General features: G+C 47.5%; 1 protein-coding gene across 2 annotated transcripts; it reads right to left on the bottom strand.

Annotated features, from left to right (window-relative positions):
* Positions 1 to 3,374: 3,374 nt before the first annotated feature.
* Positions 3,375 to 26,315, bottom strand: Tert (telomerase reverse transcriptase). Of its 2 annotated transcripts, none has more exons than XM_052159862.1 (16): positions 25,988 to 26,315; positions 24,572 to 25,886; positions 20,458 to 20,653; positions 17,330 to 17,510; positions 16,506 to 16,685; positions 15,659 to 15,817; positions 13,952 to 14,053; positions 13,229 to 13,314; positions 11,755 to 11,868; positions 11,417 to 11,488; positions 9,460 to 9,648; positions 7,238 to 7,364; positions 6,710 to 6,771; positions 5,473 to 5,597; positions 5,147 to 5,284; positions 3,375 to 4,591 (listed from the first exon to the last, which is right to left on the bottom strand). In XM_052159862.1, exons 1-16 carry the CDS (start codon positions 26,204 to 26,206, stop codon positions 4,488 to 4,490), a joined length of 3,369 nt encoding a protein of 1,122 aa, XP_052015822.1. In that variant the 5' UTR covers positions 26,207 to 26,315; the 3' UTR covers positions 3,375 to 4,487. The 2 variants fall into 2 exon arrangements, with proteins under 2 accessions (XP_052015822.1, XP_052015823.1); XM_052159863.1 differs by lacking the exon at positions 25,988 to 26,315 and having other exon boundaries at positions 3,376 to 4,591; positions 24,572 to 25,089; positions 25,599 to 25,670.
* Between the last annotated feature and the right edge of the window lie 352 nt (positions 26,316 to 26,667).

The following is a 26,667-nucleotide window of genomic DNA, read 5'->3' on the forward strand; positions in this document are numbered from 1 at the left end:
GAATCATGGAGGCTCAGCTCAAGAGGTTTCAGAGGGGGAAAATATTAGTAGCCAGGCTACAGATCATTCTTGTGATATTTTGGCAAAGAAAGCGGCTTTGATCTTGCCCTAAAAATCTGCCTGAGGCTAAATTGAAGAAGACACTACTGTCTTTGGCAGTGGAGATTTCAAGATAAGCTAGTACTGACTGTATATGTGTCACATGATTATTAGTGACCACTCTTATGTAGGGCTACAGGGTGAGTAGGAGTAAAAACAAAGAAAAAGAGTGAGAGGGGTAAAAACAAATATAAAGTTCGAGGCAATAAAGAGCACCAGGAGACAATGTTGGAGTTAAGCCTCATGCTCAAAACGATAGGAAGCCCTGATGATAAATGGAATAAATGGAGTAGTTCCTTCAAGGAAAAACTCCACCCAGTTAAATCTGCAACCCCTGAAAGGCAAAGGTTGAAGTCCACCTAAAAACAAAAATCACCAACAGATCTAAGGTTAAGCAAATGTAAGTCATGGAGAGGGCCAGGTTTTAGCCCAAGCAAGCAGAAAAACTTGACAGTATCAGCCACAATGTTACTGCTTTATCAAGGAAAATATAAGTGGAGAGGAGTTGTGGGATCACCTTCTGTGGTTAAGGAAAGCAGATGAGGCCAGATGTGTGCCAGGGGAGTCTCTTCATAGAGACCTGGAGAAGCTATCACATGAAGCTATAAGGTAAAGTCTGAATTGTATTAGAAGCCCTAAGATGGTGGAAATGCCAAAGTCACAGGACACCTAGCAAGGAAAGCTACAGCCAAAGTATGGAACCAGCCTAAGAGAAAGAAGTGTGTTGCAATCAACAGAGCTGGAAGGCATGGGATATGGAGAGATATCTAATAAGCTTTTTGACAGTGGGCACAGAGATATAGAATTTTGAATTTGCCTTGCTGGGGTTGGTTTTGCTTTGGTCCAGTAGTTCCTTACTATGCCCCCTTTTTTCTATTTTTGAAATAGTATATTTTGTGCCATTGTATGTTGGAAGTATATAATTTGCTTTTAGATTTTATAGGGGTTACAATTAAGAAATTGCCTTGAGTCTCAGAAGAAACTCTGGACTCCCCCAACCCCAGGTAAGAGTTTTTTGTATAGCCTTGACTGTCTTAAGCTGGCCTTGAACTTAGGATACACTTGCCTCTGCCTCCCAAGTGCTGGGATTAAAGGTATTTACCACTATCACCCAGCAGGGACTTTAGAACTATGGGGACTTCTGAGTTGGACTAAATACATTTTACATTATGATGTGGCTACAAGTCTATGTAGGCCAGGGAATGGAATGTGATGGTATGAATAAGAATGACCCCCATTGGCTCATATATTTGAATGTTTGGTTCCCAGCTGGTGGAACTGGATCAGGAGGTGTGGCCTCATTGGAGAAGCTGTGCCACCGGGAAGAGGCTTTCAGGTTTCAAAAGACTCCCACTGGTGCAAACTTGTACAGCCACTGTGGAAATCAATATGGCAGTGCCACTAAGGAAATCAATATTGTAGTTTCTCTGGAAACCGGGAATGATTCACTTGTGCCACTGTTGGGTATATACCCCAAGGACACTTCATCTTACCACAATAACACTTGCTCAAACATGTTTATTATGGCTCTACTCATAATAGCCTACAACTGGAAACAACCTAGATGACCCTAGATAGAATAATGGATAAACAAACTGTGGTAAATTTACACAGTGGGGTATTATTCAGATATCAGAAAAACAGACATTATAGAATTCATAGGTAAATGGATGGAATAGAACTATACTTCATCCTGAGTTAAGTATCCCAGACTCAGAAAGACAAATGTGGTATGTATCTACTTCTATGTGGATATTGTGAGGTCAGTGATAACCAAGCTATAATCTAAAGAACCACAGAGGTTAGGTATAGAGGATGGGACTAGGGATGGGAGCATGGATCTCCCTGGCTGGGGAGATATAATCAAAGTGGACTGTAGGGGTGGAGAATAGAAGGATCAGGTGGGGAGGTGGGAGGAGATAGAGTTGAGGGAGGGAATTCAGAGAGAGACAGCTGGAACTGATGGGCATTTGAGGGATGATATGGAAACCTGGTTCAGTAGAAATTTTCTGAAATGTATGAAGATGATCCTAATGAGATCTAATAATGGTGGATACTGAGTCTTAACTAGCCATCTCTTGTCACCAAATGGGGCCTCTAGTAAAGGGACTGAGGTGTATTCGGTTGAGTTGTTGCCCAAAGGTGGTGGGGGCATAATCGCCAAACAGCCCAGGGTTGTTGCTGAGGGAACAGGTTGTTTTCTGCAAACTGACAGCAAAGTCCCATTGCTGAGGACATCACCCACACAAATTATTGAATATGGAGAAATCAAACTGGCACCTACATGGAGCCTTCACCCCTACATTCTAGTCTCTTTGGCATGGGAAGGCGCTCTGCAGGCTACCAAAAGAGAAATGTAAACACCAGCCCAGCCACAAAACCTTCTGATCTACAATCTCTCCTACCCATAAGACATGCTTGGGCAATGGTGGCACAGAACTTGAGGGAGTAGCTAACCAATGTCGGATTTGACTTAAGGCCCATTCCACATGATGAAACTCATACCCAACACTGATTGGGTCACCAAGAGACAAGATAACTCAGAGAGCTAGGGCAAAACCTCTTCATTTCCCTTCCCTCAGAACTCAGGGAAGCCTAAGGAAGGGGAGGCAGAAAGGGTGTAAGAGCTAGAGGGAATGGAGGACACCACAAGAACAGGGCCCTCTGAATCAACTCAGAACAGCTCATATGAACCCACAAAGACTGCACAGGGCCAACACAGATCTGCACCAGTCCTCTCCATATATAATATAGCTTTCAGCTTAGTATTTTTATGGAATTCCTGAGTGTGAATGAGAGGTTCTCTGATTCTTGTGCCTACTCTTGGGGCTCTTTTTCTTCTGTTGGGTTGCCTTGTCCAGCCTTCATGTGATGGTTTTTGTTTTATCTTATTATATTTTATTTTGTCATGTTTGGATGTTATCTCTTAGAAGCCTGTTCTTTTCTAATGAGACAGAAAGGGAACGAATCTGGAGGAGAAGGGAGGCGGAGACAAAGTGGGAAGAGTGGAGGGGAGACTGTAATCAGGATATATTGTGTTATAAAAGAGTTATTTTCAATTAAACAGTAAAAATGAGGAAAGGAAGGAAGAAAGGAAGGAAGGAAAGTCAAAGCAAAAGGATGGAGTTAAGATCTCTATTGTGTGGGCTCAGCAAAAGGAATGGTTCAAAGATGGGAGACTCATAAAACTTGAGGAAGGAATCAGGTTAGAGTGGGGGGTGAGGGGTGGGGGGTATGGGAGGAGGAGAGTTTATGTAAAAGATATGGGCTGGCAGTTTGAATGAAGCTTCGTGATGAAGGCTGAATAATGTGGAATCAGTGGTTAGTAATTCAGGAAGAAGGCTGGGGAATAGTGGTATACATCTTTAATCCCAGAGCTGGGGAGGCAGAGGCAGGTGGATCCAGGTGCGTTTGAGGCCAGCCTAATCTACACAGTGAGTTATAAGACAGTCAAGATGTACAGAGGCAGGGGCGAGGATAAAAAACATATAAGTAGAAGTCCTTTTGAGCGATAGTTCAAATTAGTATGATGACAGAAAGCAATTCCATGATTTACTCTTTATTTGCACGTGACTTTCCAGTTCAGTACAAATACACTTCACCCTATTTTATCTGCACAGTGATCTCAGTAGATACCCACCATGGTTACTGTCAAATGCTGCCAGGGAATCTTAGCTTCAGAGAAGTCATGGAATATCCCCAGTGTGATCCCTGTGGATTTTACTGTGACCTGCTGGATTTCAACCTCCACCTTTCTTAGTTATTTGTCAGACTACCACTGAAAAAAGTTTTCTTTTCTTTTTTTTTTTTTTTTAAAGACTCCTACCATTTCCCAGATAGCTCTCCCCCAACCTTGTGCTTATGGATCGAGATGTAAACTATCAGCTACTGCTCCAGTAGAAAAGTTCTGCTTTTATAAGTTGGCTTGGTGTTATCATAGCAGTAGAAAAGTAGCTAAGGCAGTCACCTGAATTCAGAGTATATTCAGGCTGTAATTTAGGCCACTGGCTCAATGACCTGTTTGATCTCTGAGACACTCTGATGGACTGGGAAAGGCTCCATGGTTAGGTGTGAAAAGACTCCAGGGCCCAGGAATCTCACATCTGTCATTTGTCCCAGTGCCCATGTGCACTAGGTGCACATCTCTTAGTGCTGCTGCTAGTGGATCCCTGCCACTAAAAGGGATGGGATCTGCTTCCCTGAGGGCATCGGGAAAGAAATCAAGCCCATTACAGGAAACAAGGCACTGGGATAAACTCCCACACTACCTCCCATGACACAGAGGTTTGGAGGATGACCTAGCCTCACAATAGACCAGTCCCTCTTGTGACAAATCCAGGAGTGCTGAGGCTACAATGCTCATGGTCATCCAGCTGAAGGGGACAGGGTTAGTCCAAAATGGTCTGAAAGTCTGTGCTTAGGGCTGGGTCAGCTGCAGCCTTAAGGATGGTCATTGTCGCCTCTGGGAGCTTCCGGCACAGCTGTTTTTGGGCTGCAACAGAAGATGTATTCAACTTTCATTCCAAAGGGGTGAGGTAGTTCCTTAGCCTGCCTGGGTCAAGTCCTGGCCATGTGTAGGCTGGGTGTAAGCAGGAGTCCCACCCAGGAACACACCACCACCACCACCACCACCACCACCATCACCACCATCACCACCACCACCACCACCACCACCACCACCACCACCACCACCACCACAATGGGCACACAAGGACCACAAACTTGACAATCCAGAAACAGGAGCAAGACAGAAACCTGAGGACCCCCCCCCCCCCACCTCATCCCCTGCATCTAGGAAGCAGCCCAGCAGAGGTATAAAGGGACCAGTCAGGGATCCTGAGTGAAACATGTCACCCCAGTTATTCTGAAGTAAGTGTCAGAGCAGAGGGAGCAGGATGGAGGAGAAGGAAGCTGTGGTCTAGGAGCCTAGCTCCACTCACCTGGGGCTACCTGAGTGGGCCCCTCCCCAGGAGATGGGCATGGAATCTACAGTCTACCTTTGGGTTCACCTAGGCACTCTCTGTTTGAAGGGAGGGAGCTTACTCACCTGTCCTCAGAGGTCCTAGGAGACATTTGTAGATGACAGAGTGAGCAGCCAGCTTGAGTAGGAAGGCTTGGTAGCAGAGCCAACGTGCGGCTTCAGGAGGAAAGGAGCCAGAGGCACCCTTGGCCTTTAGTGTCATTCCTGCAGGATCAGACAGAGGCTGAAGAACCCAGCTGGCCACAGACCCTCATGGCCTCCAAGGAACTCACAACAACCTCCTGACCTGCTAGGGGTGAGGCCTGGGAAGATGGTTGGGTACACTAGCTCCTGAGTGAGTGCACGATGCTCACCCCCTCTACAAGAATGCTGGCCCTCAGCCATCTACGTACCTGGATTCTTGACCTTCAGGATGGCGTAGCAGCAGGATGCTTGGTTGGAGATGATGCCCAGAAAGAATTTGAGGTTCTTCCTAACATGTTGGTCAAAGGGAAGCTGAATCACACATGCATGGAACCTGAGTGGGAGCCATAGTGGATGGGAAGAGACCCTGGTAAGTGTGCACATGTATATACACAAGTGCACGCTCTATGCATACATGTGAATTATATACAGAGATTTATATGCACCACATCATATAATTGCATGTACAAATGAACTTACAATTACAAGTGAACACACAAGCATGTGTATGTGTGTGTGTGTGCGCACATGTCTTCATTCCTGTATACTGCCATGTGACTATTCCCTTACGAGGTACCCTATGCACCTGTTGCATCATATGACATTGGGGGCAGACTGTCCAACACTGAAATTGTGTCTTTAAGCTCTTCCTCACACCCAGCCCCAGTGACCAGGGAGGTTACTTAAGAAGCAGTCAGATCCACAGTGGCATAAATCTGACCTGTGGTTGGTGTGACTATCTGCCAACTCCTGGCAGAATGGTGACCCTCTGCCATAGCTCTGCAGGGCATCTCTCCTTTCATGAGTCAAGGAAAACCAATTCCATCCCTACAGAAAACCTCAGAAGAAAGGGCCTATGTATGCTATGTGCCTATGGTCATATAGAGTACTGACTGTGTAATGAATGAATGATATGGGTCTAGCCTAATGCACCTGACTTCAGATGCAGATAATCAAGGATAAGAATTTTCCAGAGGCACAAGCCAATGTGTAGGGCACCACAATGCCAAGGCTGCTTTCAGCTGGCTGCTTGTTGTGCCTTCTGGGGCAAGACTGGTGACAGTATCAGCAATAGCTCTGGTTTTCTGCTTTCTGAGGCTCTGAATCCCCTGCTTCCCTTACACATCCTACTCCTTCTGAGGTGCTTTCTTGGGGAGCTCCTTAGGCCAACATCCCCTCCTGTCTCAAGACCTTATGTGCTCTGGTTAGCACATAAGGTTACATGTGCTCCCAGCACAGGGAAACCAGAAGAGGTTCTTATCTTACAAATATGGGGTTGTGTAGAAACTCAACTAAATGCTGCCTTTTCCTGACTGCATTTCAGCATGCCACCCAATCAGGGGGAGCAAATAGCTGCTCTGCCTTGAGCTTGAGAGCCCCAGCAGACAGCATGGATGGCATTTCTGGTCTGTGCCTCCATCTAGTGGGGCACAGCCCATGACTCACCTGTAGGCCTGAAGCAGGAAGATCTTGTATATATTGATGCAGACTGTCTGGAGGCTGTTCACCTGGAGTCCCAAGAGAAAGAAAACCATCAGCAATGTCCCTGAAATCACAAATGAGCACTTTTTGTGTTGTTAAATAGGTAAGAAAGCCACTTGTGGGGAAAACACAGAAAATTGAGCCAGACCCCAATGGGTAGGAAACAGGAAGGAGGAAGCAGGAGAGAGCTGAGACCAAAGCCCACCACAGTGGCCCCTCCTGAACCTCAGCAGCTATGGCTTAAGAGTCCAAAGCCAAGGTCAGGATCCAGGGAATCTCTTTCTCTGTGGGAGCAGATGTCAGTATTGCAAAGTGATGGGGATGAGCAGGGCGAATGCTCAGGGGTCCTCAGTACATGTCCACCTTTCTACATGTTCCTCACATACACCGCTGCACTTGTACACACATGTGCATATACATGAACACGCCCCCATACACAGAGCAGGACCTATACTAATATCCAACGGATGAGGTAGCTGCCCGTTTACTCACCTGCAAGTCTAGAAACAGACCATGACATTTCAACCGCAAGACTGACAAGAGCTTGTACTGCATGGTCTTCCCAGCCTTGAAGACACTCTGGAAGGTGAGGCTCGTCTTAATTGAGGTCCGGGCGTAACTGCAGCACAAAGGTATCCTGTGTGATTCCCACACTAGCTCCTCTTGAGAGACCAACACCAGTGCCCTTCTGCCTCTTGTCCCTCTCTGCCACACACTACCGGCTTAGATGGGGTTGGACTTTCATACATGGAACCTATCCCAGCTCTCGGTACTTGCTTATAGCACCACCAGAAGCCCTGAACAGCCAAACCCAACCAGAAGTAGTGAAAAACATCCATTTTATCTGGGCTTGGGATTACTAGACATCTTTGCTCATTGGTGGCAAATAAGAGCTATGAAAATTCAGTTCAGAAGGAACTACGAGCCTTACAGGAAGTCACAACCCTGTGCTTCTTTAAGTGGATGCAGCATGACAGAGCACCTTCCTAGCACAGGGTTGTGACTGGAGTAGATTATCTCCAGTGAGACCTTGGTGAGAGCAAACAGTAAGGGAATGCCTACAGTGGTGTCCAACCAGACTGCAGGATGCATCTTGGATCACCTTGGGACAACAGATAGGATGTGTTCAGGACAGGGTTAAGGGGTGAAGGTGACAGGATGCATCTTGGTCACCTTAGGACAAGAGATGATGTGTGCAAGACAGGATGGAGTGGTACCTTCTTATCATCCAGTGACTTTGCATCATCCTCAAGGATGAATACAAGTGACAGGTACAGTTACCTCTGCCAGGCTTCTTAATTTTATACATGTGTGAGTGTGTGCCTGTGCGTGTGGGTGGAGGCCAGAGGAAGAGGTGTCCTGCTCCATGATACTCCACGGAGTTCTGTCAGCTCTCATCACACTTTGCATGTGAGCTGTGGCTTGGGGAGAAGACATTCCTACCACTATGCTTTCCCTTTAGGATGCTGCTAGTCACTCTGGCTGAGCTCCACACACACGGTCCCTGGCTCAGGCAAAAGGATACTGAGCCCAGTCCACACTGAAGCCTCAGAGGGCGAGCTTACAGACACTCTTCAGTGCAAACTGTATTTGTGGTTGTGAGATCTCAGAACTATGGCTTCTTGTCCAACAATTCCAAATAGCATTTGGAGGATTAGCACGGCTCAGTTTAAGATTTATTTATTTACTATATGTAAGTACACTCCACCTGTCTTCAGACACACCAGAAGAGGGCATCAGATCTCATTTGAGATGGTTATGAGCCACCATGTGGTTGCTGGGATTTGAACTCAGGACCTCTGAAAGAGCAGTCAGTGCTCTTAACCACTGAGCCATCTCTCCAGCTCACAGACACTCTTAACATGGACTCTGGAAGCAGAGACCTACTGGTCCACATATGGTCTCTAGTGGCCCCTGTCCAGGGCTAGCCTGGCTTCCTAAGGGTGTGTTGTCTTCAGGCTCTAGTATTATGTTCAGAGGGGAAATTGTTTTTTGATTGATTTACCTATGACCCCATGAAACCAAGGAGTACCAGGGGCTGGAGCAGGTAAATTGGTGTTCAGCACTGAGCTGGGGACTAGGGCAGCAAAGTGGGTCTGGGAAGTAGAGGTGAAGTCAAGAAGTCTGAGCTAAATCTCAGGGACTGGACCAATTCAGCATGCAAAGTCAGGGAGGCTGAGGAGCTCAGGCCTGTGAGGGCACTGTACAGATGGCTTATCTGCACCCAACTCTTGCCTTACAATGTGACCCCTCAAAGAGCACAATGGAGACAGAAGGTTGGATCTGAACTCAGAATAGCTGTCAACATGGCGGGTTGTCAGTCTCCTACCGTAATGTCAGAACTTTCATACTTTTCACTCATAAAAAGAAATGGTCCAGCTCTTTTCACCTGTGCTTATCTCAAATCTGTCCTATCTTCATTGAGCCAACATCTGGGTTGTGAGTTCCTGGTAGGTGGAGACCAACCCCCATCCCTTCCCATCCCCTTATACTTCATACAAAGGAGGGCCTTGGCTCCATGGTCTGCAGGAGACTTGGGACAAGGCTGAAGATGTTCTCATATTGCCCATGCCCATCTCCACAAAGAAGGGGATCACATTTTGGCCTCTATCACTTCAGGTCTCACGGTCACTTGTGTCAAGAAGTAGGAAACAGAATGTAGCACCCTCGGCACCATCTGCTCCCATGACCTCATGGCTCCTCAGTGTGCTTACCCTGAGTAGTCACAGAATACCTCCAAAGTCTGAGTGTCCAGCAGTAAGCCACACCAGGGAAACAGGCAGTGAGCAGGCAGCTGGAGTGGAGCTGCACCACCAAGGGCACCAGTCTCCACAGGGAAGTTCACCACTGTCTTCTGCAAGTTTATCATGCAGCCATACTCAGGAATGCCACGGACTAGGGTGCTGAATAAGAGAAGGAACATTGGTTATGGGAGCCTGGAGGCACCCAGCACATGCCACAGAAGTTCTCAGAGGTGTTCTGGGACCAGAGAGAGCAAATGCTTGTGGGTACCCTGATGGAACACCATGTACTCTTGCTCTGGACTACAGCCTAGCTCCTGTCTTCTGTGTAAGCAATGGAGCAATAAAGCCATCTGGTCTTGGACAAGTGGAAAGTTCACATGACTCTGTGGGTCATATCTTAGCATCTATGTAGCAAGGCATCCTCTTCCTATTACCCCCAAAGTCTATTTTCTTATAGTTTTTTGAGATGCTTATAGATGTGCATTGCTGCCCCTATCAGCAAATGCTAAACAATATTGCCTATGGATAGACCTCCCCAGTAAGCTGAAGACAGAGGTGCACCCTCTCTCCCTTCCCCAAGGTGAACTCACAGCAGCAGTCTGGCTCCTGTACCATGGGTGTGGCTACTTGATGCTATACATTGCCTGTGCTTCTACAACATTGTGACTGGTCAGCCCCTGCAGTAAGTCTGTCCTACAGGTGTCTATGGACAAGCCCACCTTGCAGCCCCTCCTGGTTGCCCCGACATTTATCTGGGGGCATTCTGACATTTCCCTGACAAGGTCTTAGGGGTAAAACTGACTTCTGGAAATGTCCTCAACAGCAGCAGTGTCCTCTGTCCCCAGTGGCCACTGCCTATGGGCTAGTTAGCTCCTAAGTGCTACAGATGTGGTGGGGCCTTTGTTGGGGTTGAACTTGACAAGCATGGCCTTTTGGGCTCTGGGGCCCTTCTATAGAAGTCTGCACAGAGCACTGGAAACACCAGTATCTTGGTGGTGACAACTTCTTAGGGCTCAGTTTCATTAACCACTTTCAGGTTCCTTGTCTCTTGTCACTAATCCTAAAAAGAAGCCTACAAACTTTACAGTACCTGAGGGGGAATCCTCTGAAATACCTGAATGAAGCAGCCCTCAAACTCTGCAGTGCCTGAGGAATCTCAATATATGGTCGCTGCTCTGCAGGAAGGCCACAGTACCTGATTCTAGATTGAGCCACAGAAATTAACTTTACAACCAGATGTGCCCAAAACCCTGACCTAACCTGTACATACTAGAAACACAGCCTAGAATACACACTATATAACACACTAGTATGAATATTATGTAAGAAAAAAAGATTGCTCCTGATGCAACAGTCATGCCTCAAAACACCATTTGGTAAGTCCAAATTCTCTAGTCTCTTTCTAGCAATATCATAAAGAAAAGCGACTCCACAGAGCCTGTTCACCCAGTGCTTGTTCACTGTGTGATGTGAAATCTCCAAGTTGTCAGGAATATGCTCAAGGACAACACATCTCCCAGGAGGGCTCTGTGCTTCAGGTGTCTGCAAACAGCCCTTCTGTGGACTCAATTGGGAGGAATGGGAGTTAATGCTTGTTGTCCTATCTGGAGACTCTTTAAATGCTGGCCCTGACCTGGTCTCTCACCACACTGCATCCTTGATGAGTCCAAGTTGGACTATCTATGAGTGTCAAACTCTCTTCTTTGATACTACAGGCGACCCATATCTGGCTGCACAGGTGAGCTGCCTCTGCTACTTGGTCTTGGTGACCATATGAGTTCCAGAAATGCAAAATTATTAACCAGTTAAATGTGCTGCTTTAGCACATTTTATATCTTATACAGATATGTGTACACACACACACACACACACACATACACCTTGATCATACATCATACAGCAGAAACTCAGCCATGATGGTCCTTACCTGAGGAAAGCTTTTGCCTGGTCCAGGTGAGGTGTCACTAACAAAAAGTCATCAACAAAACGTAAAAGCAACCTAAAAAAAAAGGCACATCAAGAGGTCTCACAGAGCATCCACCTTTAAGTGAGCCAACCTATAACACTTTAAGTACAGGAATGCACATAGACAAAACAAAGTGATTCTTTAAAAGAAGAGAATGACAGCTTCACTGTCCTAACAGAAATGGCTCGTCAAGGCTTTTCATGGGGTGAAGGCAACGGCCTTCACGTCTGGAACATAAAGCAACTGTAACACCCACTCAGTGATCCAGCTCCTGAGAGCAGTAAAAAGGAAGCATTTACCCATCCCGCTGCACCTCGGCAAACATCTTGTTCTCCATTTCTCCAAAACATATACTGCAGAGCAGGGTGGATAGGCTGGAGCCCTGGAGGATGCCCCGGCATTGCACATAGCACCTGGTGGTCAGAAGCAGCAGCCATGGTGAGTTTCACAGTTGTATCTGACACCCTTCCCCATGTGTACATGAATAAACAGACACCATTCAGTGAACATGCTCACAGGTCACATATATGAACAGTGGTATCTACCACTGTGAATTGCCAAAGCCTAAGAAGATAACAAACCACCAGAATCTCTTTTATTCCCCACCTCCACTACAACCTTGGGTGGGGAAGACTACATCCCTATCCACTGACTCCACAGCTTTTAAATTTTAAACAAGAATGACAAGCAATCAGCCTTCTGAATATTTATCTGGGACAATTCATAACAACAGATTATTAGTGAAGGAACATTCTTGGACAGCTGTGTGAAAAAGTTAGTGCCTTCTCAGAGAACACAATGGAACCAAACATACATGCAGGTGCAGACATGCAGGTGCTGGCAGGGGTGGGTGTCATCAGCTGGCCAGGACAAGGAGGTCACCCAGGGAGGCACCACTCACATTTGCTCAGATCCTCTCCACTAGAGTAACTGTCTGGAAGCTCAGAGGCACTGTGTACATGGGTCTGACTTTTAAGTGTTATCAAGGTGAACCACATGAGGAGTGGGTTAAGTTTCCTGCCATCTGGACATAGACTCATGAATCTGTGCTCGGTACTATCAGACTCGGGAGCTACAGTGTACTTAGATAAAATAATAACTACATATTTTTTAAAAAGAAAATAGGTTATAATCTTAATTATTTTATAGTGTGTTCCCTATTTTGCAAATGTTAAGTTACAGAGCCTCTGAATTCTATTGTCAAAAGCCTTTACTGCATCTATTGAGATGATCATGTAATTTTTATTTTCAGGAGCATTTGTGTCATTATATATGTATGTTTATAGACTTATACACGTCAAATCATCCTGCGCCTCTATATGAAAGCCAAATTGTTTGTGGGGGGAAAAAGAGTGCCTTGTCTGTGCTTTTAACTCATGGTAGTCTTGGGGGAACTGAGCCATGGGCACTGTACTTACTCTCTTCTTCAGTGCTCCGTGTGCCCCATGTCTGGCTGCACAAGTGAGGTGCCACTCTGACAAAGTGGCAACATGAGCTCAAGGCACACAAAATTATTAACTTCACTGGAGCCATGCTTATCCAGGGGCTCCTAAGGCCTCATGGGTAGGCAGGTCTGTGGCCCAAAAGTCAGCAAGCAGAAAGGCAGGATAATTCTATTAAGAGGAGCAGGGAGGGAGGAATGAGGAGGAGGCAGACACTCAAGAGTTCAGAGTTCTAAGGCTGTAGCCAGTCAGCAGCAACCAGAATAGCCTCTACCTACCTGTCCTGCCTCTCTGCCCACCCTCTACACACTTGCCCCATGCCTGTGCCCACCTGCCACCAATCTTCACGACACTGTGACGCATGAAGTGCAGGAAGAAGTCAAACAGGCTGCTGCTGGTCTCATTCATAGAGATGCTCTAGAAAAGCATGCAGACAGACTAGCATAAGGATGCTGAATGTTGCATCCACCAGATGCCCACTTAAGCCCAAGCATTTACTGATGTAACCTTTTCTGTTCCCCCACTACTAGGTCTAGAACCTTACAGCTCACATAGTACCCTGACAAGCCAAAATACAATTGTCCAAAAGTCTAAGTGAGCATGGCTGCCCTAAAGGTAGAATATGTATCAAAGAAGGTTCTGTAGAACCAATGACTTGTGTAGATTTGTGTGTGACTTATGGAAACATAGCTTCTGACATAACAGGTCAAGATGGGGACCACAGATCAAGTCCAACTTGTCCAAGAGCAGGTGAACTGTCCTATGATCATGTGGTCAAAACTGAGGAAGGAGATATCTTTACCAGTTCACTGGTAGAACAGCTGAGGTATGGGTGACAAGAAGGTGGGAAGTTCACTTCAAAGCAACTCTTAGCACGCCCACCTAAGTTGGAGGGTTCTGGTTATGTCATAAGGACTGTACCAGTCCTGCTACCCTTGTTCATGGGTCCCACTACCAAGGAGCATGTTGGTCACATTCCTGCACTGAAGCAAATAAACAAATAAAGGTGAGAAGCTCTCCCCAGGTGTGGCCCATTAATAGGAAGCCCAAAGACCTGCTCGATGACCACGGAGTTCCTCAGTGCACTGGCATCTGAGTCCTGCAGATGCTTAACAAACTGGCCCATGTATGGCTGGAGGTCAGAGAGGGTGGAGACCTGTAGCAACGAAGAGGTGAGTACTTCAGGGGAACCAGAGGGGCACGTGGTTTTCTGGCATGGACAGGCACAGCCCAGCCCAAAAACAGAACAACGTAGGACCACTCCATTGCAGAGTCCTGTGTGGGGAAGAGAGACTCCAGCACCCCATCAGGAGGTGCCACAGAAACAGCAGCCTTTGCCACAGTCAGTTTTCCTCAGGCCAAGTGTCTTCAAAATTGTGGTTACCAACGATCGCAACATAAGCAGCACCCTGATTTCTCCAGAGAAATGTGTGGCCAGGAGGAAGAGCTAACAGGGGTATGGAGGAGATGGCTTCTCCATCTCCTGCAACAGACTCTCTAGGAGGCCTGACTTTTATCAAAGTGGCCACCAGGACCTGTGTCTGCAAGATAGGATGTCACCAGAAGGAATACAGCACCATCTACTGATACAACATGGGAACAAGCCCAAGCATGCCAGCTGTGAGACCCAGAGGCATGTATGAACACCGCAGTCTCTATTTGGCCCCTGTTGTCCTCAAACTTACAATCCTTCTGCCCCATTCTCTCATATGTTGAGATCACACATTGGCCTTGAACTTTAAAACTTCCCATGTCGGACTCCATGCGTGAATATGGTCAAAATGCATCATACACATTTATGAAGCTATCATAATGAAACTTATGTACCATCAACCACGTGATAGCACAAAATAATCAAAAATCCCATGTGTCAAGTGGGTTTGTTGTCAGGACTAAAGTCAGAGTAGTTAAAGCACAAGAATTAACTTAGAAAAGAGAGGCAAGATATATAGAAAATGCCTGCACTTTCAAAATAATTAAGTAATATGCTTTTAAACAACAAAGAGGCTATCAAAAAATTATAATAAATAAATGAAGACTTTGAACGGGATGATAAAGAACTGACGACATGCCAGAATGTGCACAGCACTACTAAGGGCTCTTAGAGAGAATGTGTAACTTCAGGTGTTTACCTAGGCTGGTGCATCAAAGGTTCAACAAGTAAAGCCAACACGGCCAAACCTAATGACTTAGTTCAATTCCCAGAATCCACATGGTAGATGCCACGCTGTCCTCTATCCTCTCCACAGGCGCATGGTGGTTGCTCTGGTCAAAGCAGGGAAGGAATCTCCTAGGTGTAGTGATTATGGATATGCCCTTGGTGCAGAAGGCACACAACCACTGCACGGTCACACATGTATAAGGCTTGCCTTTGAGTCTTGTCTTACCTTAGGGAGAAGCAAAGGAAGTCACTTTGTGCCTCCCCCAGGCCTAAGTGCAAACTCTTCCACTTTTAAATCTGCAGACCCCATCTGCCTACTGAAGAGGTCACTGGATGCATAAATCATTAAATTGAGAATAGTTGTAGGTATCTCCAGGAAAGGGAAGCTCCACTGGGAGTTCCCATAGATCGAGGCAGGCTGGGTCAGACAAATGATCACTGGCACCATGGACACCCATGTTGCCTGCCATAGACATGCCACAAATGTGAACCTATCACAGTCACACCTGTGTTACTGACAGATACTATATATCCGTAATGTGAACAGGCCTGTGACACTCACATGCTCACAATATTGACAAGAGTCCACTATGGTCTTACCTGTTTCCTAAAGGACTTGTGTACTTGGCCTTGGCTATCTCTCCGGACCACCGCATACTGGCGGATACAGTACATCCTCTCTGAGTGCCTGATCATATTGGCAACAACCTCCACGAGCTTGTCCTGGGAGATTGCATCATATGCCCCAGTCACATCTGCCTGTAGGATACATGTGAGTACTATTAAGCATGGTTGGGTCCAGGGTCAAGGGTCCTGCTGACTTTGTCCTTGGTGCCTGGGTTCCACCTGCCCATAGCAAAACTGCAGGAGATAGGGAGATGCAGGAGGATACTCCACTCTTCTCTACTACACTACTGTACTTTTCCATCCCACAAATTTCCTGTTCCAGACAAAGGACCCTGGGCATAGTGGGCCTATAGTCCTCTCTCTATCCCACTGCCCCAGACTGAGTACCTTAGGAAAAGGAAAGCCTACATTATCCTTGAAGAACCTCAGGGCCTACAAAGGCCCCTGGCTAACCCAGATGCTAAAACATGCAGGCCCTGGTGGTAGTCAGGCTTGGCTACTTCTCTGAATAGAACCCACCATCCAAAGGAATCTCCCACAGAGCAGAGCCCAGAGAGGTTGAAATGTACTGTCCAGGGAAACCATATAGAGTTCAAGACTGTCCTGGGAGCTAGTTATTGGCTGCTTCCCCCAAAATGGCATATTCCTGATCCTAAGAGAACTGGACATAACATTTTTGGCCTGTATAGAGTAGCAGGCCAACATTCCCAATCACCATCTTGAGGCTGCAACAGGGTCACCCAGCATTGGCTACTCCATGGAGGTCCCTAGAACCCAGACCATGAGAACAAATGTGATAGACAGGAATCCAAATGACCACCTTAACAAAGTACATCTTGGGTGTCTGGTCCAGAGCACGCACACGCAGCATGAAGGTCCGCCAGGCCCTGTAGATGTCATTCATACCCAGTACAGAAGCTCCCATAAGGTTAGGATGTTTTGTCCGCTCATAGTTGAGCACGCTGAATAGAGTCTTGAGACGCTGAGTGAAATGCTGGGCCTGTGCCAGGGCCATAAAGACACATTAGAAAGGGACCTGGCAGGCTGTCCCCTGACCACCCTGATTTCTCAGAACAGACTGCTTTAGCTTAGCCCAGAGCCAGAGTCTTAGAAGGCCTATCTCACTAAGTCAATTGACTGTATTTGGGCCCTCATCCAACCTGCCTCAACCTGTGCTCACCCACCCCCAGGGGCACTTGCCTTCTAGAAACATACCCATTGGGCTAGAGTCAGGTTCAGGGTTACCTTCACTCACAGAGGTCCTCCAGTGGAACAGAGGCATCAATAGCTTCATGTTGGCCTCTGGAGCATTACTAATGACTACATAGGCACTGGTAAGGGTCAGAGCTGTTACTGACATCTGGATATGGAGACGGGTGGCAGTTGCCTCCTAGTTACTTTGCACCCCTCACATAGAGGCCATATAGTGCCTACCCTACCTGGTAGGATTCCTAAGGGATCTCCAGGGCTTGTGTCCCATGCTCTCTGGCTCTTGGGACCATCTCCCATTTCTAAGACCTTTCCACATGCTGAGTTTTTAGACTCAGGAGCAACAGGTTATTTAGCCTCCCTCAGAACTTCATGAGCCCTTACTTAAGTCAGAGTATAGACTCAACCATCAGTACAGGGGCCAAGTCCAGTCACCTTCTTCTTTTGGCCAAAAGCTCTGGTGCCCATGCTATAATTCATGTTCACAATGGGCCGGAGACCGTTGGGCTTGGGGACGAAGCGCAGTCTGCAGATGGGCATGGCTAGCCAGGTGTCCTGGTGTTGCCTGACCTCCTCTTGTGACAGTTCCCGTAGCTGCACTCTCTCAAGGTGTTGCCTGTTACAGAGAGCACTGTGGAGTTATGACACGAGCATGCAGGAAGTTCATGAGACACGTCCTATCAGGGTGGTTGGGAACTTGGAGTACTTGACACCTGACCATGCTATAGGGCTACATCTAGGACCATAACAACCCACACAAAACAGACACCCCATAGAACTGTCTGGACAGGGTGACATGTAGCCTGGGTTGGCACCTGGGACATCTGGTCCCATAGTCTGCCCCTGGTGTTCCCTCTTGGGGGGTCCCACTGGCCAGGAACTTTTGAAGCAGTCTGTTGACTCTTGTGGTTATCTTGGCTTAGACACAGGTATGAAAGCATAAAGTAGCTCTGTAATTTCCCTCTCCCTGTTGTCAGGCATTACATCTAAGGTCTCTCCCTTTTAGTCCTGTGAGTCTCTCACCTCCCAGGTCTCTGGTGCATTCTGAAGGGTACCCCCAACTTCCTATCTCCCAAGGTTGCCTGTTTCCATTCTTTCTGCTGATCCTCAGGGCTTTAGTCCTTTTCCCTCCCCCAATGTCAGATCATGTTCCCCTCTACCCCTCTCCCTCTTCTCTTCTACTTTCCTTCCCAGGTCCCTCCCCTCCTCCCCACTTGTGATTACTTTCTTCTCCCTCCCAAGTAAGACTGAGGTGTCCTCACTTGGGCACTTCAGCTTGTTGACCTTTTGAGTTCTGTGGACTGTATCTCGGATATTCTGAACTCTTTGTGTGTGTGTGTGTGTGGCTAATATCCACTTATTAGTGAGTACATACCATGCATGTCCTTTGGGGTCTGAGTTACCTCACTCAGGAGGGCAATCCTGTAGGGGACCAGCAGTCTCAATTAATCTGGACACCTGTCCCCCCTCCAGATCTCTCAAATACTAGACCACCAAAGAGGCAGCATACACCAACTGATATGAGGCCCCTAGCACACATACAATAGAGGACTGCCTGATCTGTGTTCATTCCGAGATGATGCACCTGACCCTCAAGAGATTGGAGGCCCTAGGGTGGTTAGAGGTCAGGTGGAGTGGGGAGTAGGGACATCCATGTGGAGACAGGGGGAGGGGAGGAGGTATGGGATAGGTGGACAGGGTGGGGAATAAAATATGGAGTGTATAAAAATAATTCATTACACCATCAAAAGGACAAATCGGCAACCAACAAAGTGGGAAAAGATCTTCACCAACCCTACATCAGATAGAGGGCTAATATCCAATATATACAAAGAACTCAAGAAATTAGACCCCAGAAAACCAAATAAGCCTATTAAAAATGGGGTACAGAGTTAAACAAAGAATTCTCACCTGAAGAACTTCGGATGGCAGAGAAACATCTTAAAAAATGCTCACCTTCACTAGTCATCAGGGAAATGCAAATCAAAACAACCCTGAGATTTCACCTTACACCAGTCAGAATGGCTAAGATTAAAAACTCAGGAGACAGCAGATGTTGGTGAGGATGTGGAGAAAGAGGAACACTCCTCCACTGCTGGTGGGGTTGCAAATTAGTACAACCACTCTGGAAATCAGTCTGGCAGTCCCTCAGAAAACTGGGCATGTCACTTCTGAAAGATCCTTCTATACTACTCCTGGGCATATACCCAGAAGATTCACCAGCATGTAATAAGGATACATGTTCCACTATGTTCATAGCAGCCCTATTTATAATTGCCAGAATCTGGAAAGAACACGGGTATCCCTCAACAGAAGAGTGGATGCAAAAAATGTGGTATATCTACACAATGGAGTACTATTCAGCCATTAGTAACAATGAATTCATGAAATTCTTAGGCAAATGGATGGAGCTAGAGAACATCATACTAAGTGAGGTAACCCAGACTCAAAAGGTGAATCATGGTATGCACTCACTAATAAGTGGATATTAGCTTGGAAAACTGGAATACCCAAAACATAATCCACACATCAAATGAGGTACAAGAAGAACGGACGAGTGGCCCCTGGTTCTGGAAAGACCCAGTGTAGCAGTATAAGACAAAACCAGAACAGGGAAGTGGGAAGGGGTGGGTGGGAGAACAGAGGGAGGGAAGGGGGCTTATGTGACTTTCGGGGAGTGGGGAACCAGAAAAGGGGAAATCATTTGAAATGTAAATAAAAAATATATTGAATAAAATTAAAAAAAAATTCATTAATAAAAAAAGAAAGAAAGCAAAAGTGTCTCTGCCTGCCGCCAGGAAACCGTGTGCTGGTCACTAAGGATCCCCATAAGCACAATGGGCGGGTAATGTGTGATACATAGCTGAGGCTGGACTTCAAGAAAGCTAACATGGATCTGGGTAGTGGTGGTGCACACCTTTAATCCCAGCACCCGGGAGGCAGAAGCAGGTGGATCTCTGTGAGTTTGAAGCCAGCCTGGTTTACAGAACTAGTTTCGGGACAGTCGGGACCACACAATGAAACCCTGTCTTGAAAAACCAAACCAAACTAACCAACCAACCAACCAACCAACCAACCAACCAACCAACCAATCAATCAATCAAACAAACAAAAAAAAGAAAGTTAAGATAGTAGTCTGCTCTCTTCAGGCCTTGCCTGGCTGCTCCTCTGCCCCTTCGGCTTGGCCTTTGTACCTTCTGCTGAGACAGCAAACTCCAGCTGAATCAGCACAGAACCTCAGCCACTCAGAGCCCCGCCACTTCTCAGGGTGGACCCTTGTGGTTTCCCACTGAGGAGACACTTCCTTCAGGGGTAGACATGAGGTAGAAACCACCAGCTCTGCTCCTGCTTGATAAAAAGCTCTCCTACGTTAGGGATCTTATAGATGGTACAGATCCAACTCATGATTTCACAGGCAATAAAGCAGGGTCTCCAGTTCATGGCTACAGGGAGACTACGCTCTCAAGGCCCATGCACAAGCCAGCAGGTGCCACACACTGTGAGTCAGTACCTCTGTGTATGCAAACAGGAGACACTGATATCTGAGAGATGCTGTGTGGTACCTGACTCCAATGCTCTGCAGCTTGCTCCACACACTCTTACGGTAGAAGAAGAGCCTGTTCTTCTGGAATGTTGTCTCTGTGATGTAAAAGAATGACCTAAGCAGCTGTACCACATATGTGTCCATCAGCCAGAACAGGAACATAGCCAGGATCCTCTCCCTCAGACGGTGCTCTGCGGCGGGGACACAGTCCTTCCCTGAAAGTAGTAGATACTCAACATCTATGACTCACTTCACACCCACAATGTCCAGCATAGAAGCCATGGGTCCCAAAATGAGCCTATTGGGTGTTGTCCTGGACATGCTGGGCTCTAATAAAATGTATTAATCAACTATTTTAACCTTTGTGTGTATTTTTTTAATGTTGTAAACTAAAGTTCCATGACAAAACCATGTCTGTGGTGGGGATCCTGCGGGCCTATTGACTACAGATGGAATGCTGCTGACTGACAGAGAGATGCTCTAGAGGCATCCTTCATCCCCCAATAGCAACCATTCACTACCAATCTCTGAATCTGACTTAGCACCACTGTGACTACCCACTGATTCTTTTGGATAAACTGACTTAGCAAACCCTAGCTTTTACCAACTCTAATTGAATTATGTCTTCAGATAGGGGATAGGGACATGGCTTAGTTGATAAAGGGCTTGCAGGAAGGGCACAAAAACTGAGTTCAATCGTCAGAAACCATGTTTTTAAAAGCCAGGAGTGGTGACATGTGCCTGTAATTCCAGTCCTACAGAGGCAAAGGCAGATGGACTCTAGCTGAATCAGCAAGCTCCAAGTGATTAAAGAAGACACCGGGTGTCAATCTCAGACCTCCACACACATACACAGGCAAACCTCAGTGGGAGCTGGTGCTATACTACTGGGCCACTGACTATACACACCCATTGCCACTGAGCAGTGTGGTTCAGAGATGTCTAGAGAAATGCAGAGAATAGGTTGCTCTTACTGCCATGCAGGACATGTGAGGTCCATGCACCATAGCAGCTATATATACTCTGTGTATCACTAGATACCACAGGGGCCTCTTTATCCAGGAAAAGGTAGGTTAACTAGCAGTGATGAATATGAAGGAAATGTGTGAAGAAGGGAAATTCCAGAGGGAGGTACAAGCCAGAAGACAGAATGAATAAAGAAAGGACTCAGGGCTGGAGACCTGGCTCAGTGGTTAAGAGCACTTACAGAGGTCCACGTGGTAGCTCACAACCTCCTATAACTCTAGTTCCAGTCTGGTCAGCTCCAGTACCAGGCATGTCATGGTGTACATACATATATTCAGGCAAAAACATATAAAATGATCATTAAAAATAAGTCAATATATGGAGGAAACGGTGTGGAAGGTTAAAACTAAACAAGTAGCGACCTTTAAAAAACCAAGAATGATGTTTAATTTGGGAACAGAGAGGCTGAAGGCAGATCTAAATCAGCAAGAAGGATAGGAGCTAGTGGAGAAGTTAATCAGAGTTCTAAGTATGTTAAGGCTCAAATGTCAGTTGACCACTGGCAGAGAACAGTGCACATAAGTTCTTACTGCTAGAAGGTAAAGACAAAATGAAAACATGTACAGCAAGGAAATGCACTTTGCAGTTACTCAGATAACAAGATGGGGCGCATAGAGAATTAAGAGCAAACCGGCTAAAGAAATGAATGGCTCAGCTGTTAAGATACTGGCTGCTTTTTTCACAGGATTGGGGTTCAATTCCCAGCATCCACATGGTGGCTCTCAAGCCTCTGTAATGCTAGTTCAGGGAGATCTGATGCTCTCTTCTGGCTTTTGCAGCTACCAAGCTTGCAAGATCTGGCAAAGTCTGGTCTAAGCAGGAAGGAGCCTGTGTCCAGAGAATGGAGAGCTGCTACCTGTTTTGAGGAAACAGGATGCTAAGGGGCTGCAGTATCTCCTTTCCTCCAGGGGGTGTCTCAGTAACCCTGGGCAATCAATACTGACAGCTGTGGGTAAGGGAGCAAGAGAGGGAGGGGAGAGGAGGAGGGGGAGGGGGGAGAGAGAGAGAGAGAGAGAGAGAGAGAGAGAGAGAGAGAGAGAGAGAGAGAACTCAGCAGGTGTGATGACTTGCATTGGCCACACAGGCTCTTTAGCTGGAGAGCCAGGGATGTTCTGTGGTGGCACACGCCTTTAATCCCAGCACTCGGGAGGCAGAGGCAGGCTGATTTCTAAGTTATAGGCCAGCCTGGTCTACAGAGTGAGTTCCAGGGCAGCCAAGGCTACGTAGAGAAACCCTGTCTCAAAAAAAAAAAAAAAAAAAAAAAAAAAAAAAAAAACCACACACACACACACAACAAAACAAAAAGCAAAACAAACAAACAAACAAAAGGCCTCTGAGTGTAGCCTTCCCAGGTTGTCTTAGAATTCACTCTGTATACTAGGCTAGCCCCAAACTCTTTAGAGATCCACTTGACTCTGCCACCAGAGTGCTAGGATTAAAAGTGTGTCCTGCCCCAGGACAGCCAGGGCTATACAGAGAAACCCTGTCTGGGGGTGGGGGTGGGGGAACAAATCTAAAGGTGTGTCCTATCACTTCCAGGGCAGTATGTTTTATGTTTTTGTTTGTTTTTGAGATAGGGGTTTTTTTTTTTTTTTTTTTTTTTTTTTTTTTTTTTTTGTGTAGCAGAGCCCTGACAGTCCCGGAACTCACTCTGTAGACCAGGCTGGCCTTGGAACTCAGAAATCCACCTCTGCCTGGCCAGAGTGCTGGGATTAAAGCCAGCCTCCAGAGTGCTGGATTAAAGGCATGAGCCACCACTGCCTGGCCAGATATATACTTTAAAAGCCTTACTTTGGAGCTTCCCAAGATTATCCATGGTGGGTAAACATGGCTCTACCATCGTTTCCCCATAACTGGTTCATATCCTAGGAATTTGGGAGAAGGAGAGAAGGATAGGAGTTTGGTCCCTTCCATACATGCACAGGTTGTAACAGGAGGGCTGGCTGAAAGGGAAGGGGCCAAGAAGTGACTACAGTGGGCGAACCTCAACATTAAACCCAGAAAACCAGGCAAGGAAGGCACTGGAGCCCAGGCTCTGCAGCCTCCCAAGTGACATAAACATTCCCCTTTTACACACCAGGCTCCACTCCCCAGTCCCTTCTCATACCTAAGATGGGACAGGGATCTTCATTGTAGGAAACGGTTTTTTCATTTATCTCTCCTTCTTTAACCCTACCCTTTGTGGACCAAGCAGCTGCAACATTATAGCTTAAGCACGCATCTGCACACTGGGAGAAGCAGAAGAACCTTTGAAATGCAGGCACTCCACTACCCACAAGGACAATGGGTTCCTGTGTTGGTCTGCCATTGTTATTAGTGAGGCACCACTCTACAGGGGGATTGTGGATGACCTGGAGTAGTGAGACAGGCTGACTCCTAACAGGCTTCAAATTGGCAGTCTAGGAGACCAGCTGGGCCTAAGAGCTGAGCAAGTCCAGGCAAGTAAGATACTAGGAAAAAAAACCCAGGCTTTAGGTAACTAGTCAGAAACTATCCTGCCATTAGAAGCTGCCAGCTACCTAGCCTGAAGCAAGGATAATGGGTCAGCAAGTTTCCAGACCTCCTCACTAACAGTTTCCAGGCCCTCCATGCACCAGTAATGAAAAGCCCCTAGAGATGGAGTAAGATAAAGGTCACCTACCCCCCAATCCCCTTTAAAGCTAGCCTGTGAGCTCACTTGGTTGTCCCTCCATCTTGGAATGAGAGATCCCCAAATGCTCGAGTTCTGCAGAATAAAACACTCCTTGCTTCTGCATACTGTTTGAGTCTGGGGTACCATTCTTCGGCGAACAACGGACCCTTATATTAGCTCTCACCAGTGCTTCTCTCTCTTCTCACCAGGTGCCAGGACTCCTATCTACTATGCACCCCTGCTTATCTGTTTACCACAATGTCCCCAGCACTGAGAACCTGCTCAGGGCTTGGACAAGAATCTTAGTTTGTGCAAGGTGAGCTGGAGGGAGCTTGGAGTCAGAGACCATCAGATGGAACTCATCAACCATTGACTGCATAAAGCCACCATACCACTGGGGATTTGGCTTACTGCTACCCATTGTCTCCCTTTTCTGCATCCATAGTGCATTCAGCTGGAGACCAGCCGTGCTCACCTGGGCTGCTGCGGAGCCAGTGACAATCCTCTACTTTCATTTTCCACATCAGTTCCTGCAGTGATAGCTTGGCATACTTCCCCAACGAGATGAACTTCTTTACATTCTTACAGAAGCGGCGCTCATTGTGCCTGGTACCCCAGAGATCAGCAGGCACCACCTTGCGGAGACAGGCTCGAAGAAAACCATATACCTGCCAGGGACTGCTGTGTAGGCGGAGCAAATTCATCAGGTGCGGTGGGCTGGTTGTCACCTGTTGGTTTGCTGTTCGAAACCTGCAGTGTGACCTGAGGAGTCTGACATATTGGCACTCTGTATGGTTCACAAGCAGCTGTTGGAATAGGGGGCGCATCTGCCAGTAACGATGTGATAGGCGGCGCTGTGTCCTGCAGAGTGGTCCTGATGTCCTAGGCCTCCAGTCCAGAAAGATGATCTCCACCAGTCTCCTGGCCCCAGTCAAACTAGGCTGGAGGTTGTTGAGTAGAAATGAAGGGTTTAGTCCCTCTTGGCCACCTCCCCTGGAATAAAGGAAATGTCTGGTCTCAGTAAATAGTCTGAACTGAAAGGCATTTTGAGGTAGTGGTGACAGCAGGGATGTGGAGTTGGGCTTGTGTTTACAGCACACCGACCCAGAGAGACTCAGGTCAGATGCCATTCCTTTAGAAGACAAATTTTTCTCTGCAGTAGGCACCTCGGGGGACTCAGCAGGACTTGGCACCCATGTTTTGCCTGACGGGGTTGGTACTAGCTGCCTGTGGGGTTCCTCTTCCACTCTCAGGACAGGATCGGATTTGGCCTTTTTAGCCGAAGGCACACTTGTACTGGTGAGACTCAGATGCCTCTTCGTACCTCGTGATGGCAAGGTCAGGGGTTTCCGTGCTTCCTGGTGACTACTGTTTTTGATCTGGTGTGCGGACTCAAGGTTGGTGAAATTCCTGCCCACAGGTCGAGTGGGCCTGTAACTAGCGGACACTGAGGGCCAGGTATCCGTGGTGGCACAAACTTGGTACAGGGGTGACCCACACACCTGGTAGGCACAGCTGGGGGGCACCAGAAGGTAAAGAGCACAGTGCGATAGCAGGTAGACCAGCAGGTCGTCGCCCACTCGGCTCAACAGTAGCATCCATGCACCACTGCCACGAAGGGTCTCAGTAACAGTGTTGGGCAAGTAGCTACGCACACTAGTAGTGAAAGCCATGGGAGGCCCGCCTCTGGGCCCATTAAGCAGCCCAAAGCCAAAAGCCAGCACGTTCCTCCTGTCGCGCTCGCAGAGTCTCTGCACAACCCTGGCCACCAGCTCTTTGAGGGATGACACCTGGTAAGGAGAAGAGGGTCTTGACACATGAGCTAGACGTGCTGTCCCGCGTCCTCCCGGCTTTCCACCCCGACCCATGGGGATCCCACCTGGAGGCCCACCTGGACAAAGGAAAGGTCAGCAGGTGGAGGCTGTGAGCCCCAGGGCACGCACACTAGGCACTGGGCAACCAACGTGCGGAAGGCCTTCGGGTCCCCGGGTTGCACAAGCCGTCTACCCTCAGGCCCCAGGCGCCGCACAAAGGTTGCCAGCGGCCACACCTCCCGATATCGGCTGCGCAGCAGAGAGCGCACCGCCGGACAACGAGGGGCGCGGGTCATTGTGCTCAAGGTCGTCAGGAAGAGCCTCCCCACGTGCGGGAATCAAGAAGCAGGGGTGTGCTTAGAAAACAGTCAGGATCCCGGCCACTAAGAGCTCACGACGTTAGAAGAGGCCGGGAACGGAGGAAGGGGCGGGATTCAGGCGGGCCAAGCGTTGCAGCGGAAGGGGCGGGGTCGCAGCAATTGTACTTTTCCGTAGATGGTCCCACAGCTAGTGCTTGCAGACTATAGACCGGGAGTGTTATTCAGCCAAGTTCAGTGGTTGCCGGAAGTGTAGGAGTAACGAAGGGAGGTGCAGTCATTCAGGGTTTGCCTCTACAGAATGCTTCTCGGGCTTCCTTCTCGCCCAATCTGGGCGTCCCCAGGTGGTCTAGACTGGGGAGAGGTGGCAAGCTAAGAAGCCTATGCTTGATGTATTCAAGGTTAGGTAGGCGGAAGGACCTAAGACCTGTTCTTGTGCT

The sequence above is a fragment of the Apodemus sylvaticus genome, chromosome 16, assembly GCF_947179515.1.
Source record: "Apodemus sylvaticus chromosome 16, mApoSyl1.1, whole genome shotgun sequence".
Taxonomy (NCBI): domain Eukaryota; kingdom Metazoa; phylum Chordata; class Mammalia; order Rodentia; family Muridae; genus Apodemus; species Apodemus sylvaticus.

What these genes read in the sequence shown, in the direction of transcription:
- Tert (XM_052159862.1), bottom strand. Translation starts at nt 26,206, where the DNA reads ATGACCCGCGCCCCTCGTTGTCCGGCGGTGCGCTCTCTGCTGCGCAGC. An exon ending in CTGGCTCCGCAGCAGCCCAG is followed by an intron (nt 20,654 to 24,571) that starts GTGAGCACGGCT and finishes TACTACTTTCAG; the next exon opens with GGAAGGACTGTGTCCCCGCC. An exon ending in CCTAGGACCTCTGAGGACAG is followed by an intron (nt 4,592 to 5,146) that starts GTGAGTAAGCTC and finishes CTTCTGTTGCAG; the next exon opens with CCCAAAAACAGCTGTGCCGG.